The sequence below is a fragment of the Ailuropoda melanoleuca genome, chromosome 2 (assembly GCF_002007445.2).
Source record: "Ailuropoda melanoleuca isolate Jingjing chromosome 2, ASM200744v2, whole genome shotgun sequence".
Classification (NCBI taxonomy): Eukaryota; Metazoa; Chordata; class Mammalia; order Carnivora; family Ursidae; genus Ailuropoda; species Ailuropoda melanoleuca.
In genome coordinates this window covers 155890934-155907048 of record NC_048219.1, presented here as the reverse complement: position 1 = coordinate 155907048, position 16115 = coordinate 155890934, and the positions used below count along the sequence as shown (strand labels likewise).

Genomic DNA, 16115 nt, shown 5'->3' with positions numbered 1-16115 from the left:
TAAAAATCTCTCTCAAATCTATGTCAAGTCCCGGGGTGCCTGGGTGGCTCAGTCATTAAGCATCTGCCTTCGGCTCAGGGCGTGATCCCAGGGTCCTGGAATCGAGCCCTGCATCAGGCTCCCTGCTCCACTGGAAGCCTGCTTCTTCCTCTCCCACTCCCCCTGCTTGTGTTCCCTCTCTCGCTGGCTGTCTCTCTGTCAGATAAAGAAATAAAATCTTAAAAAAAAAAAAATCTATGTCAAGTCCCTTTCCTTCCTTCAAAACTTAGCTCAAGATGACACTTCTTATAAGAAGATATAATTTATGGTATTATAATGTTCTGCTAGTTAATTTTGTAAATAACATATTTGCCGTCTACCTAAAAAGTTTCAGTGGCTCACTGTTGGTTATAAGAAAAGGTATAAACTTTTACTTTCAGTTCTAGAAATTTCACATGGTTCTTTTTTAGAGTTCCATTTCTCTACTGAAATTCTCCACCTTTTTACCAATTTTGACCATCTTTTCCTCTAAATTCTCTAACATAGTTATTTTAAGTTCTTGTCTGCTAATTCATACATCTAGGTCATGTTTGTGTTTACTTATGTTATTTTTTTCTCTTGATTATAGGTTCCATTTTCCTTATGTTTCTCAATATTTTTGTTTTTGCCAGACATTGTGTACAAAAGAAAAATAAATACTTAAGTAGATAATATTTTTCCCCAGAGAAGGCACTTCATTTCCTCTGTCAAGCAGTTAGAGTGACAAGAGGATCTCTTCAATATAATTAGGAATGTAACTGGGTTGGAGCTGAGCTATCCCTTTATTTAGCTCTAGTTCGCTTCCAGTTTCAAATGTCTTAAGGATGGAGGGGGTAGAGCTCAGGGGTAGAGCATTTGACTGCAAATGTCCTAAGGATGGAATCAGGTCTTTTCCTCTAGCAAGGCTTTGGGATCTAAGCACTGCAAGACATTAAGATCTTTGTCTCTTTTAGCTCAATCCCAATTTTCTTTATCACTGCTTACTCAGCAAAAGTCCTGATGAGACTTGGCATCTGGGGTGAACCAGCTTTGTGTTTGAGGATCCCATCCTCCAGTGTGTCATGTCAGCTCACATGTGGCTGTTAAAAGTTCAGCTGGTTTCTTCTAGGTCCATAAAAGATCCTTTATCCACAACAGAGACCACCTATGCCTCCACACTCAGTTAATGCTCTCAGAGATGCAAGTAGCTGCCAGTCTCTTCTTGTCTAGGAAGGGTTATCTTTCTCTTGAACTTAGTTCATTTAACTTCCTTCCCCACCCCCCACCTCCAAGTTTTCATTTAAATTTCAGTTAGTTAACATAGAGTGTAATATTAGTTTTAGGTGTAAGATTTAGTGATTCATCACTTACATACAAAACCCAGTGCTTATCACAACACACGCCCTCTTTAATACCCACCATGTATTTAACCCAACCACCCACCTACTTCCCCTCCAGCAACCCTCAGTTTGTTCTGTATAGTTTAAGAGTTTCTCTTACGGTTTGCCTCTCTCTTTTTTTCCCTCTATGTTCATCTGTTTTGTTTCTTAAATTCCATATGAGTGAATCATATGGTATTTGTCTACTTTGTGACATAGTTCTTCAATGGGTTTTAAAAAAATACAAGTTTTTAAAAGTATGTGCTCTTTCCTTTCACCATTCCTCTCTTGCTGCAAGGTTAAACTCCCACCCCTTCTTACCTACCATCTTCAAACTCAAATGATAACTTTTCTGAAAGATTCCCTAACCTTCCTCTAGGCAACTGGTGGCTTCTATTTGCTGTCATTCCTTAATCAGTCATCTGTGTTCTCCACTACTCTGTTAGTTCCTTTAACTCATCTGTGTTCTCCACTGGCTGTGACAAATATAATGACATATACTGTAGATACTTGTTGGTTTTTAAATATGTTATACATGAAAGATCACACTATAATTAATCCATATATTGAAAAATTATTGCTTCCAGTTAAAAATGTTCTCTTAGAGCAAACTGAGAATTACCAATAAGCCAAGATTATATATGTTTGAATAAAATTTAAGGATGGTAAACTTTGCTGATTCTAAATAAAATGTGTATCCTTAAAAAAAGTACCAAGTAATATTGGCCAATAAGGGAGGAGGCCCTAGTATACTATCATATTTTACAAGAGAACTGCTCACCTCTCTAACTTTAGCACATTCTACAAACACCAGAATTAAATTGCAGTCCTATAGTATGGCTCCCTGTTATATTTTTACATGACCCTATGTTATGCCATTTATAAGGGCAGCTATTTATATTCCTAATGTAAAGAAGTACAGTTGCTTGCATATTTCAAACTTTTCTTAAACTATTTAATGAGTAATGTTTCGTTCTCCAGATGAATAAATCTTCCAATACATGCACAATCATACCTAGCAGGGATTTACAAAGTACACGATGCTCTACTCTAATAACAGGGTAAGGAAAGGAACTACCCTGATTACTTTAAAAATACTACTTTTGATATCTGAGAAATTCCCAAGGCAGAAGTACTAGGAGGTGTTAAAAGAACTTGTCCAGGAGGGTAAATCAATTTAGAAGCTTATACTGATTAGGGTAAAGGAAATAGAAGTGATGACACAAAGAAGATAGGATTAAAACAAATAATTTAGTAAGTTACTGGTAAAATAATTTAAAAGCTGAGGATTTATTTTTACATTTGTTAAGTTTTTAAATTTCTTAAAATAGAAGTGAACAGAAGGGTAATTTAAAATGACATACTATTAAACACATATATCATTTTAAATGGTTGAATTAATCCATAAAACAAATACCTACACCCAGAAAAACCAGAACTGGAATCTCCAGTCAATTATTTTTAAACATTTTAAATATGTTTTTTTAAAGGGGTAACAAATTTTCCAATGCCTAAAAAAGATTTTGCTGTAAGCTGTCCCTGCATCTACAGTTAGGCTGTCTACAGGTGTCATTATCCGATCTATCAGATGACATGAGGAGTAACTGCTATGACAAGGATGTTCACACCACTGCAGAAATTAATCTACAAGAACCCTAAATGCACACGTATTAATTAAGACGGTTGTACTGTAGTTTTATCTTACACAGAAAATATTTAAATGGAAGTTGAATGACAGCTGGTGGTGAAATGTGAGTCTGATTCAATCACTCAAAAACTATCAGCACTGGGCAATATAAATGTAAAAGGCTTTTTGAAAGTGTTTGCAGATTTCTATAAAATGTCCATCTACAGCAATTTGAAACTAAGAGCTTGATTCTTTGTTGCTTTCCTAGCCAATCAACTATAATTAGGAGATAAAAATGAATCATGAAAGGCAATTAATTACTAGATTTACAACTAATCGCCTTCCAAGTACATTGTTTCTTAAGAGGAATATGCAAAAGAAAATAAGGATAATTTCTTGACTGCAGAAATTCTTTAATATGCAAACCTAGTAGTCTCAGCGAAGTAGAAGACTTAGGTCAGCAAAAAAAGAAAAATCAATCAGCAAATGGGGAAAGATCAGAGGGATTCCATATTAAGTATTGTTATTTCATAGTTCCCATGGAGATGAAAGTATGAGAAGAATGAGTGATGCAGAGCAACAGGCCATCCACATTAGATTGGCTACTGCTAAGACAAAAATAAATACATTAAGTTTTAAAAGGTGACTAGATTACTTCAAAGTACTCTACTGGACAGCCACCCAAATATCTCCTAATGGTTTCCTAATTTGAACTCCTAAAAACTGGAGTCAAGAGAATTTCTAGAAAGGGACCATAGTAAAAAACAAAAAAAACAAAAAACAAACAAAAAAAACCCCTTCTCTTTCCTAACCTTCAATACATAAAAAGAATCACAGTCTGTTATTTTTAACTAAAATATGTACAATATTATTATACATCAAATTAAACAGCTACTAAACTTGAGCTCATTTTAACTGAATAAATGAGAAAAAAAGTGTATTTGCTTAAGAGTTCCTACTACTCTTTCCTTTGTGTGGATATAAAAATATTACTCTTAATAAGCAGGAATAATCAGTAACTAATTTGAAGATTTATAAAATAATAGAAAAAGTGAATTTGGTATCAGTACTAAGATATAAAGAAAATATATATATACATTTTTTTAGATTTTATTTGTTTGAGAGAGAGAGAAAGCATGAGTGGAGGGGGGCAGAGGAAGAGGGAAGAAGCAGGCTCTCCATTGAACAGGGATTCCCAATGTGGGGCTTGATCCCAAGACCCTGAGACCATAACCTGATCTGAAGGCAGATGCTTCACCAACTGAGCCACCCAGGTGCCCCAAGAAAATATATTTCAATGGAAAAAGATGGTAATCACTAAAAAAATAAATCCAATAATTTAATATTAAAATTGAAAGAAAAAGCTACAGAAAAAACATAGTACTTTAAATAAATTATAAGGGACACAAAATTAAAAAACGAATTTATGATACAAATTGGAAGAGAAGAGCAAACAGCAAGAAAAAAACACAGGTCCCATTCAGATCAAATAATTCTTTTGAACATAACTCTAAAGAGGTCATATCTTCAACATTTTCTCAACTTTAAACATTCCATTACCAGAAGTTAGCAATATGAAAAGAATTAAGGGAGATACACAAAACTCAAGCCTGAAGAGATTTTCTTTTTCCTTGTAAATAAACAGAGGAACTTAAAAACATAAGATGTCAATTAAAATGTAATAAAAATACGTACATGTATAAAACACTAAAGAAATGTATTACAAATAGCAACAACAATTAATACATTTATTTGCTTCCAATAATATAGAAAGAGGAAGTAGATAAGGGTATTAGATGAAACAACATTAGCAATGGGTGGATGACTGTTGAAATTGAGTTATGGGTACATTATTCTATTTACTTGCATACATATTTGAAGTTTTCCATAAATATATTTTCATTATTTATTTAATCATGGTATCTTGATGGTATGGTTTATTACCATGATTACCAAATCAATAATGTTTTAGGCATTTCAATAAAATATCATCCTTCACATATAAAGAAAACACTAGTGATCCAATAATAGTAAAACTGTTCTTACAGTTTTACAATAGGGTGACTAATCCATATTTTTGTCCTAAGGCTTTTACATAGTTCCTCTTGAGAACAATTTTAAGTATTTAAGAGATTGGTGACTAAAGTGAGGAAGTAAACCAGCCTTTATCAAGACCAAACCTCAAGTAGCACATTTGAATTTAAGGAATAACAATGTTTTTCTAAAAATAAATAAGACAGGAAAGGCAAAGATAAAAAGCTACTCTCTTACCTTGACCAAGATGTGAAGGTTTCTGAGAAATTATGTGGCCGTTGCCATCCAAAACATACTGGGTGCTAAAATTATCAGAAGCTGTCCTTGTAGTAATTAAAACCTGGAATATAAAAAAAAAGCCACTAATAAAATTATTATTTTAGATACTGCAGTGGACTCATTATCAAATCAGATTTAAAATAACTATACATTCACTTAAAATTGAAAAAAGTTTTACTTGTTAAGCTCTTATGACCACTTCTCTTGTAATATTCCCTTAGAGTTATGCTAATAATAGGCCACCTTATATTTTTTTCAGGGGACAAATTACTGATCTTTGAGTATTTAACTTTAATTAAAATACTCATACACAAATCAGTATATCTAAGATGGCTGTTTGTATTATGTAACTTACATCTGTAAAATCAAATATTTTGATTGCATTAGGGAAACTTGATTTTTAAAAGACAATTCCCATAAATTTGTTGGTAATGTGAAAAATACTTCTGTAAAATGATCATTCCCTCCTTTTTATATTCTGTATAAAACTATACTTCTTTCAAGCTAATGGTTAAAACTAATAAAAAATATAAATCATACACATATATATTTATGGACAATTTTTTCTTAAAACCAAACTTTGAACTATTTAAATGTAAATTTTCTATTAATTGAAAAATAGCATTAAGGCATGTATGGTATAAGAAAGGATTTCACTGACCATGAAAATATTCCCTAAGATGTTAGGGACAGAGATATAAATTTAAGAATATCTGCATTCAGGGTGCCTGGGTGGCTCAGTCGGTTAAGCATCTGCCTTCAGCTCAGGTCCTGATCCTAGGGTTCTGATTTCTAGCCCAGTGGCAGGCTTCCTGCTCAGCGGGAAGTCTGACTGTCCCTCTCCTTCAGCACCTCCCCCCGGGCTTGTGCTTTTTCTTGGTATGTCTCTCAAATAAATCTTTAAAAAGAAAAAAATAAGAATGTCTGTATTCTTTTGAGCTACCCTCACCCTCAGCTTTTAGTTTACCTATTTTCTGAGATTAGTGGGAGTGTCTAACAATAGTAAACATTCCACTGTCAATAAATACCAAAGGCGGAAAGTGGGGGATGCTCTAGGAAAGCACAGTGGATTCTGAAAATGGTAGCCTCCTCACAATATTTTGTGAGCAATGATGACGCAAAATTGGAGAAATCTTTCTTGGCCATTCTTGGACTCAGCAGAGCTATGGAGTTTAGGAAGAAGCCACAAACATCCAGCTCCACTGCTGGAACTCACCTAGATCCACTTGGATCTACACTGGATTTGATGCTTCTGCCACCCTGTTCTGACCATGCACTGATTTACAGTAGGCCATAAGGCTACAGAACATATGGGTACCATTGCAGGAAATAGCAGTCATCCCAAAAATGGCTTCTCTAGCTCACGATATTAGTAGAATCTATTAAATTCTCTCTGAGGGTAATGTCCATCAAATCCTTATCAGGGGCACTGCCTCAAGCTGCCATTTCTATAATAACTGTTCTTTAAACAAGCTGCACCTAACACAAAGTTGTGAGCTTCTGTATAATCTTAAGTGATTTTTCTACTTCTTCCAAAAATACATTCTGTGGTTCAAAAGTTGTATAATTTTAAAAGTTTTCCTGATAACTAATCTTAATATTCCCTGCTACATCCCAACTCTATTCCATCCAGTAATGAATTTTTCTAATAATGTTTAAAACAAAGAATTTCTTTCCTATCTCTAGTTTAATTACTCTATGATTGTCCCTTTAAAAAATAATTCTACATTTAACCAACCACTTCTCAAAAATGCCAAGGTCAATGGAATTCTATTTCTATTCTCTAAAGAGCTAGCCACCTAGCCTAAAGTTGGTGTCACAGAGCAAAAGTAGCCCTGGAACTCTGAGTTCTAGTACTAACTATGCCAGTGGCTTGTTAGATGGCCCTAAATAAATGATTACTCTATCATCTTTAAGGGGAAGGCAATGATAAGATGAAGATGATGCTAGTACTTTACAAGGTTATGTGGGTATTTGTTTTAACTACTTTCAAAGCATTTTATAGTTATTAACTTGTTCATCCTTTAAACGTATTAGTTAGGGGCGCCTGGGTGGCACAGTGGTTAAGCATCTGCCTTCGGCTCAGGGCGTGATCCCGGCGTTATGTGATCGAGCCCCACATCAGGCTCCTCTGCTATGAGCCTGCTTCTTCCTCTCCCACTCCACCTGCTTGTGTTCCCTCTCTCTCTGGCTGTCTCTATCTCTGTCAAATAAATAAATAAAATCTTTAAAAAAAAAAATAAAAAAATAAACGTATTAGTTAATAGTAAATATACTCCAACCTATATGAATAAAATGATGTGCTAAAAAGCAAAATAGGACCCTAGTGGTCACACTGTAATATTTGTATTAAAGTAAAAAAAAGAATACAATATTATTTTCCAATGTTAAATTCTTTTAAAATTAGAATGTGTAGGGCACTATGAAAATTTATTTCGATAGGAAATGCTCTGCAATTCACTGTGAAAGACAGTGAAGGATAACACACAAGCATGTCTCACAAATTCATGAAATACAATGTGTTCCTCAGAGGAAGGAATTGTATTTCAAGAGTTTATTTCATCATATGACCCTGTGTCCTGGGCAGGAAAACTTTTTTTGGACTAGGCACAAGCTTAGAATGTGTTAGCTCTGCAACAGCTTAACATATCTGAACCTGTAGTAACTCCACCATTAGATGCATCTCTAACATTACAAATTATTACTTGTCTTCTCACTAGAGACATTAATGAACTGCGGCATAATGAATCTAGTGGTGTCAAGAGAAGAACTAAAGAAATTTATTTTAAGAATTTTAAAAAGAGTTATTTTAAAAGGTAAAGTTTTAGAAGTTCTCAGAAAACCTTACAGATTATATTAGCTATTAGTTATTAAAAATTGACTTTTCAGTCCAGTTATTGAGTTTCAAGGAATTATAATACTAACACAAAGTTAAATTACACAAAAGCATTTAAACTTTAAATAAGCATAATTTTTCTCAATGTTTTAGATAAAACTAAAATTTAAAACTTATGTCCTGTTAACTCATGCAAAAAAAAAAAAGACCCTCTCCTGGCAAAAATTCATTTAAGATAATTATGTTAAAGTTTTGTTTTTATTTTTTTGCTGAATTTTGGATGAATACTTTGGCACAGAAACAGGAGTCTGAAAACTAATATAAATCGTCTTCATGATCCAGGTGAAATATCAGTTTTGCCTGGATCACTGAAATGCTTTTTTTCTTTCTGCGTGTGAGTATGCCAGCCTGTGCATAGTTGTACACTAATATAAGAGCTCTGACGTCAGAACCTTCTCCCGGATAATTCACTGTGGGAGACTAACAACAGGGAAATCTTGGCTCTCCGGCTTTTCTCCTTTCAACAGAGTTGTATTACCTGCAAGGAGGCTGCATTTAGAAAGCAGGATATCCCGCTGCTTCAAAAATTCCTGTGCCTATTCTAATTAAAGCTCTACCACCATGGCTTTAAAGAACATAGGATGTACCCTACAGTATGGAACAGGAGGGAGAAAACATCGAAATGATACTAGGGGCTTCCTCCTATCTTTTTACAGCTATGGGGGCCCACAATTAAGGAAGTCCCAACTTTCATAGTCAAAACAGAATGGCATAGCTTTTCAGTCTGCCCCCTTTAAGCCATGGAGGTTTAATGAAATGAACCTACAAGAAATAGTGCAGAGGATCATAGCAAAAGGGAGAGAAAACTGAATGGAAGAAATCAGAGGGAGACAAACCACGAGAGACTCTTGACTCTGGGAAACAAACTGAAGATTGCAGAAAGGGAGGTCAGTGGGGGGGATGGGGTAACGGGGGGATGGGCATTAAGGAGGGCACATGATATGATGAGCCCTCGTTGTTATATACAACTAATGAATCACTGAACACTACATCTGAAACTAATGATGCTGGCTAAATGAATTTAAATTAAAAAAAAAAGAACCTACATATCACGTTACCTCATCAAAAAATTATGTATAATGAACTTGATAGATCATAATAATACCCAACACATTGTAACCACTTAAAAAAACGGATGAATGAATCAATAAACATGAGTTCTATGCAGAGGATGGCTGGCACCTCTTAATTCTTCAGAGGGAAAAACAAGAAAAAATAATGAACTTATGCTATAGAATAAAGACCTTTTGTGAGAAAATAGAAGGAATTTATCTAGGAATGTCTTAGATAGGATTTCCCCAAAATGTTGAGCCGTCTGCATAAACTTTGAAAAGGTGAAATACTGCTTGCCAACAAGGAAATGAACAAGTCTGATGATATTATCAACTTTATGAGAAAGATACATACTACTCTTCATATTCAAGTCCAGAGTGAAAATTTTCACAGAGTGAAAATAACTGTCATCTGTATGGCACATGACTGTATTCAAGATACCTCCTATGTATTATTTCATTTTACCCTCAAATCATGATTATCCTCACTTAATGATTCTCAGAAAAGTTAACCTGCTTTATGCCTTTGGCCAAGTCTCTTATTCAAACACTTGGTACTGAGAATTAGGGTTCTAACTCTTTGCTTAGTGTTTGCTCTGATTTTAAGAAAACAAAACTGTTCAGTATTTCTCCTAAAATTGAGGTGTAACTTAGCCTCCATTTAAAACCCAGGTCAAAAAACTTATGAGATTCTTAAACATTTGTTTGGAAGCGAAAAAGATCCTTTTTAATACAATGTATATAAAAATCAACCTAAAAAGAAATAAAATCTTTTATTACATATTTTATTATCTGATAAGAACAATATCTACAAACTCTTCAAAAAATTTTTATAAACAGGTCAAACAGAATTTTCACTATCTCTAGCTCATTCCAGTCAGTATGCTTGGTAATCAGTACCAGGAATTTAACATTGGAGAAAACAAATACCTCCAAATTATTGCTGTACAAACAACAATAAATTTCAAGAGAAGTTATGCCTGATGATATGATTTTAAAGAAAACCCTATCAATAAATCTGTGATACATTCATCATAAATTAGGGAAGCGGTAATTCCACTTTTAAATACCAACAGGATATTCTGTGGGTATAAAAACAATGTTTTACTCCTTTGTACTGGTTAATTCTAAGACTGGAAGTCATTTTAAAATTGACAAATTAGGAAAACTGCCCATTCTTTTAAGTATATCCAATAAAGAATATAGAATTAGATAGGTTTTAAATTCCTCCAGCCAATTTTGCTAAAAGCCTACTTAATTTTTCTTTTCTAACTAAAATTAACATCTTTAAAGTAATCTAATAAAAATAATTTCAACAATCAGAATTTTGGGTGATGGCTCTTTAATAGTGTGACAAAACTATACTCCAGTTACATATCATCAATCTACTGAGCCTGAGGTGATTTACATCTATATGACTTTAAAATTACCTGCATCAGTTAGTCTGGTGGATAAAATAACCAAACCACTAATTTTTATTATGTAACTGTAACCTTTGCCCAAAGATTTTCAAAATAAATTGGAGCCTTTAAAATAAATATGCAACTTCTATATATGAAATTTCAGTTCTGAGTGAAGAATATTCATTAAATTTAAAAAGTGAACTTTTCTCCCCAAAAAGCACTCATTAATCACAATAATAATTCCTCAATAACAATTTTTTAAATCTAATTGACCTTAACAAGCGTATTATTACTTTCTGTATTTCTGAAATACTATTCAGAATCCTCCCACATAAGTTTCAACTTGACTATTCCCTGATATCAACTATTGAGCTTACAGCTGCAGGCTTGAGTATAAGGTATTTTTAAACTAATAAATACCTCTCTAACCATACTAGTAAGAAGGCAGCATGACCTACTGTGGAAAGCTCAGTACTGGGAGACACGATATTGGAACTAATTCTTGGCTTTGCCATGGACACATTATATGTCCCTAAATAGCTCACAATTTTCATATTCCATTTACTGCCCTGTGCACAGTTCTTCTAATGTAAACTACTTAGCACAGCACCCTGCATACAACAGACAAATAAACAGTAGCTGACTGATTATTAGACTATGCTTCAAAGTTGGAGTAAGACGACCAGGCATTTGGCTTCACAAGACCTAAGTTTCTTCATCAGTAATATGAGGAGACAGAACCATAGAAGACCTACATTTCAGGGTGGCTTATCCATAACACAGATTGAGAGGGAAACTAGTGAACAGGATGTTCATTGGGGGTGCTCCCGACATGATCACTTGTGAGGGCAGGGCAGAAAGAGAAGTGGGGCTCTGCAGTCACAAACAAGGACTTGGCTGACCCTGGGGGTCACTGTGGACCAGAGATAGCACGGCAGAGTTGTTCTGAATTGGAATAGAACATTTATAATCCCTCATTAGTCAGTCATTGGATGCAGGTTGCCCTGTTCAGCTGAGGTAAGGGCAATCTCCCAGGACAGACTCAGCTCTGAGCATTCAGTTGCCAATACTTGGCAGCTAGGGGAATGAGTACTCAGTCCTGATGGGGGGGATCTGGAAGTGAACCAGGGTCCACTACTACTACCAGGATCCCTTCCTGTTCTAGATTTTTTGATGATGCTTTAGCTTTCAGAAACAATCAAACCCGGGGCGCCTGGGTGGCACAGCGGTTAAGCGTCTGCCTTCGGCTCAGGGCGTGATCCCGGCGTTGTGGGATCGAGCCCCACATCAGGCTCCTCCGCTAGGAGCCTGCTTCTTCCTCTCCCACTCCCCCTGCTTGTGTTCCCTCTCGCTGGCTGTCTCTATCTCTGTCGAATAAATAAATAAAATCTTTAAAAAAAAAAAAAAAAGAAAAAAGAAACAATCAAACCCAAATCATCATTATAAAATCTGTGACAAGATAATACATATTGCAAGATTTCACTTAGATCAAGTTTAAGAACAGGTAGTCTATATTGATAGAGGTCAGAATAGCTGTTACCTATTGGGAGGGAGCATGACAGAACCTTCAGGGGTGCTGATCATGATATATATCTTGACCTTGAGTACACATATGTAAAATATACACACATGTATCTATGCATGGTTTTTCCCAAAGATTTACGAGAAAAGAGATTACAAAAAATGCTGTTAATATTTTGTAAGATAAACACTTGACATTACAATGTGTAAACTGAATATAATTTTTAAAAAGTTTACAGCCTTAGATTATTCTGGTAGTTTGACAATTCCTTTATTCTTCCTGCAATTCTGATAAATTATTTTAAGTATTTATATTCAAGGCATTCAAATGCCTCAAAAATGAAACAAAAGACAAAATGATAAACTTGGATATCAAGTGGGCTTAAGTAATCAAATAGAGAAAAAAGAGTACCACTGAACAGAGACTTGCAAAACTGCCATTTAAAATCAGAACTACAGTAAAGATTTGGATAAATCATATGGCTTATTACCACGTATTTTAAGACTAAGTATAGTGCTGCCACCTAGTAGACAAAGCTGATAATAACCAATTTCAGTTCTGAAAGGTTATATAAACCTTATAGAAAATACAGAAATGCCTTTTTGTTTGCTTATTCATTCGTGGGGGGTTTTTTCCCCTTAGATTCCACCTCTGAGTGAAAGGAGATACTGGCATCCAATTAGGGACTGAATAAGTCATGAAGCATAAGAGGCACAGCATAAGGAATATAATCAATGATACTGTAATAGCGATCTATCAAGACACGTTAGCTACAGCTGTGATGAACATAGCATAACGTATGAACTTGTCAAATCACTATGTTGTGTATCTGAAATCAGTGTGGCAACTACACTAAAATAAAAAAATTAATTTTTGAAAACCCAGAAATGCTAAATTATGTATTTATTCAACAATACCCTGCCAAAATATACCTTAAAGACCACCAAGTTTGGACAACAGCTAAAAAAAAAATCAAATAATTATGTTCTCAAATAAATTACATGATTTCTGCGGCACCTGTATGGCTCAGTTGGTTAAGTCTTTGGGCCTTCGGCTCATGTCATGATCCCAGAGTCCTGGGACTGAGCCCCGAGCTGGGCTCCCTGTGCAGCTGGAAGTCTGCTGCTGCTTGCCACTCTGCCTGCTTGTGCTTTCTCTCTCTCTCTCTCGATCAAATAAGTAAATAAAATCTTTACAAAAAAATAAATTACATGATTTCTAAAATAGCTACCAAGAGCTCAAACAATAGTATGTGCTAATACTGGGAGTTTCAGAGGTTCCCTGGTACAAAACTGAACCCATTTAAAAAACAAACACTTTCTACAAGATCCATGGCTGTAGGTTCCCAGACACACTCTTTAGGGAGAAAGATGGGCAAAGCCCAGTTAGCTCTACCCTCTACTTGCTCTTCCCTAAAATCTATTTGGAGACTCAGTGAACTCTAAATAAAGCAAGTGTTGCGACAGATAGGGAAGCAGAGAGTATGCAAGATTTTGGATAGAGGTTTTAAGCAGAATGCACGTAAGGACAAGGGTTTTCCTCCTTTAGCAATGTCTGAACATCTGGATTCTTCTTTTTATTTATTTATCTGAAAGAGCGAGCGTACGCAAGTGCATACATACACAGAGGCACGCTGGGGACAGGGCCAGGGCTGGGGAAAGGGAGAGAAAATCTGAAGCAGACTCCTGGTTCAGCACCGAGCCTGACAAACCCCAGGCTTCATCTCTCAACAGCCAGAGCACAATCTGAGCCGAAACCAAGAGTTGGACGCTTAACCAACTGAGCCACCCAGGGACCCCTGAACATCTGGATTCTAACACACAAGGTCTACCTAGTCTACCTTGGACTAGAACAGCAAACTCTCCCACTTTAAACTCCACCTCCTCCCCCACCCACAATTTTTCTTTGTTACTTAGGCATCACCTTACAGAACTCCAAAAGAGAAAAGTGAATACCCAGCAGGCACTCTTTTCACAAAAAAATGGAGAAAACCTACACTAAGCCAGAACTCTAAAGGCAGAAGGAAGGAGGGAAGACCAAAATAAGCATGGAGATTATATGACTGCTGCGGAGACTAGATTACTAACAGATGTCCAAAAAATGGATGAAAAGAAAGCAACAATATCTTGTGTACGTGCCACTTTTCTAAAACAGGAGGTAAAGTTCTATCATTTCACTGTACCTGAGCATCCTCATCCAAATATGGTCAACCAGCAAAGGCAGGGATACACAGCCAGTGGGCACACACCGTACACAGGTACTATTACACTATAAAACAGAGCCTAATACACAGAATAATATAGTACAGCACAAAGAAACTAGGGCAGAGTAGTGTGATCAAACATAAATGAAACACATGGAAATGAACAGATCAAGGTTCTAGACAGGCTTTGTCACAAACTAGTTATGAAACCTAGTGTGAAGGCAGTGAAGTATAATTGATACTACGCAAACAAGTTGGTCAGGCACTGAACTGAGGGGTTTATAAACATTGAAGGCACCTAACGAGGGTCAGGAGAGCAAAGTTCTGGGATTCAATCTGCCTCTGACTAGCTACGGTTTAGAACAAGTCAATTCACATCACTAGAGCCCAATCTATCTGTATTGACTCCAATGGTATTTCCAAAGTGGGTTCCACAGCACTGTAACAAAAAAGTGATATGCTTATCAATAAAAGGGTTCCATAGTCAAGCACATGCAGCGAAATATAACTACTATCAACCACCAACCTTAGAGATTCACAATGCACTTCAGTATAGTACTATCTCTGAGAAGGGCTTATAATTGATATGTTTAATTTTATTTAATGTGTTTTTTTTCCCAAGCCAATGGGTCACCAAACTATTTTTTCCTTTTATAAATATTAACATTGTAAAACACACTTTGCCATTCCTCAAAAAATCAGACAGAATTACCATGTAATCCAGCAATTCCACTTCTGGGTATATATGCAAAAGAAGCAAAAGCAGGGACTTCAATAGACACTTGCATGCCCACATTCACAGCATTATTCATGACAGCCAAGAGGTGGAAACATCCCAAATGTCCATCATAAGATAAAAGGATAAATAAAACATGACTTATACATACTAGAAGATCATTCAGCCTTAAGAAGGAATAAAATTCTGCTACATGTTACATGTATATGCCTTGAAAACATTTTGCTAAATGAAATAAGCCTGACACAAAAGGAAAAATCTTGTATGACTCCATTAGTCAAATTCAGAGACAGAAAATACAACAGTGGTTACAAGGGATCGGAGGTGGGGAAGGATAATGGGGACTTATCATTTAACGGGCACAAAGTTTCAGCTTGAAATGATGAATAAATTCTGGAGACGGTAACTGTGCACTTAAAGCCACTGAATTGTACACTTAAAAATGGTTTAAATGATAAATGTTATTAAAAAATTCACACTCTTTGCCAAAAACTGGGTTCATTTTCTCTTAATGCTACCATTCTGTGATTATGAAATCACTAAAAAAGTCAATATAAATTACCTTACCTCAGCTACACAACAAATTGATCCCAAGGCTTCTCCACGAAAACCATAAGTTGTCAAATTTTCAAGATCTTCATGACTACCTATTTTTGAAGTATAGTATTTTATTGCCATTACAGGTGTATCAACGGCTTTGATACCCTCACCATTGTCTCGCACCTCAATTTTATCAAATCCATAGTTCTCCTATAAAAAGAGAATATTTTTAGTATATAAAGACAGTAAAGTGTTATTTGTTAGAAACAGGAACACAATGGTGTTAGAAACAGAGAAACAATGGTTAATTTATTTTTTATGGAATCTTAATAATAAAAAGAGTTCAATTAATTAATTCTTAATTCTATCAATTCTTAACTACGGTACAATGGGCAATTGTTTTCCCTGGATTCAGATTCAACTGTAAAAAAAGGAAGTCAGTCTAAT

The 16115-nt window shown here is 35.4% G+C and overlaps 1 protein-coding gene across 8 annotated transcripts in view; it reads right to left on the bottom strand.

Moving 5' to 3' along the window:
* The window catches only part of PMS1 (PMS1 homolog 1, mismatch repair system component), an 88255-nt gene that overhangs the window by 57484 nt on the left and 14656 nt on the right, over positions 1-16115 (bottom strand). For 7 of the 8 annotated variants that reach the window (XM_034654845.1, XM_034654850.1, XM_034654844.1 and 4 more), the window contains 3 exons: positions 15696-15878; positions 15105-15173; positions 5275-5377 (listed from right to left, as the gene is read on the bottom strand). In XM_034654845.1, the coding sequence (XP_034510736.1) occupies positions 5275-5377; positions 15105-15173; positions 15696-15878 (355 nt within the window). The remainder of the gene's footprint in view (positions 1-5274; positions 5378-15104; positions 15174-15695; positions 15879-16115) is intronic. The other variant, XM_019799066.2, reaches the window with a different exon arrangement.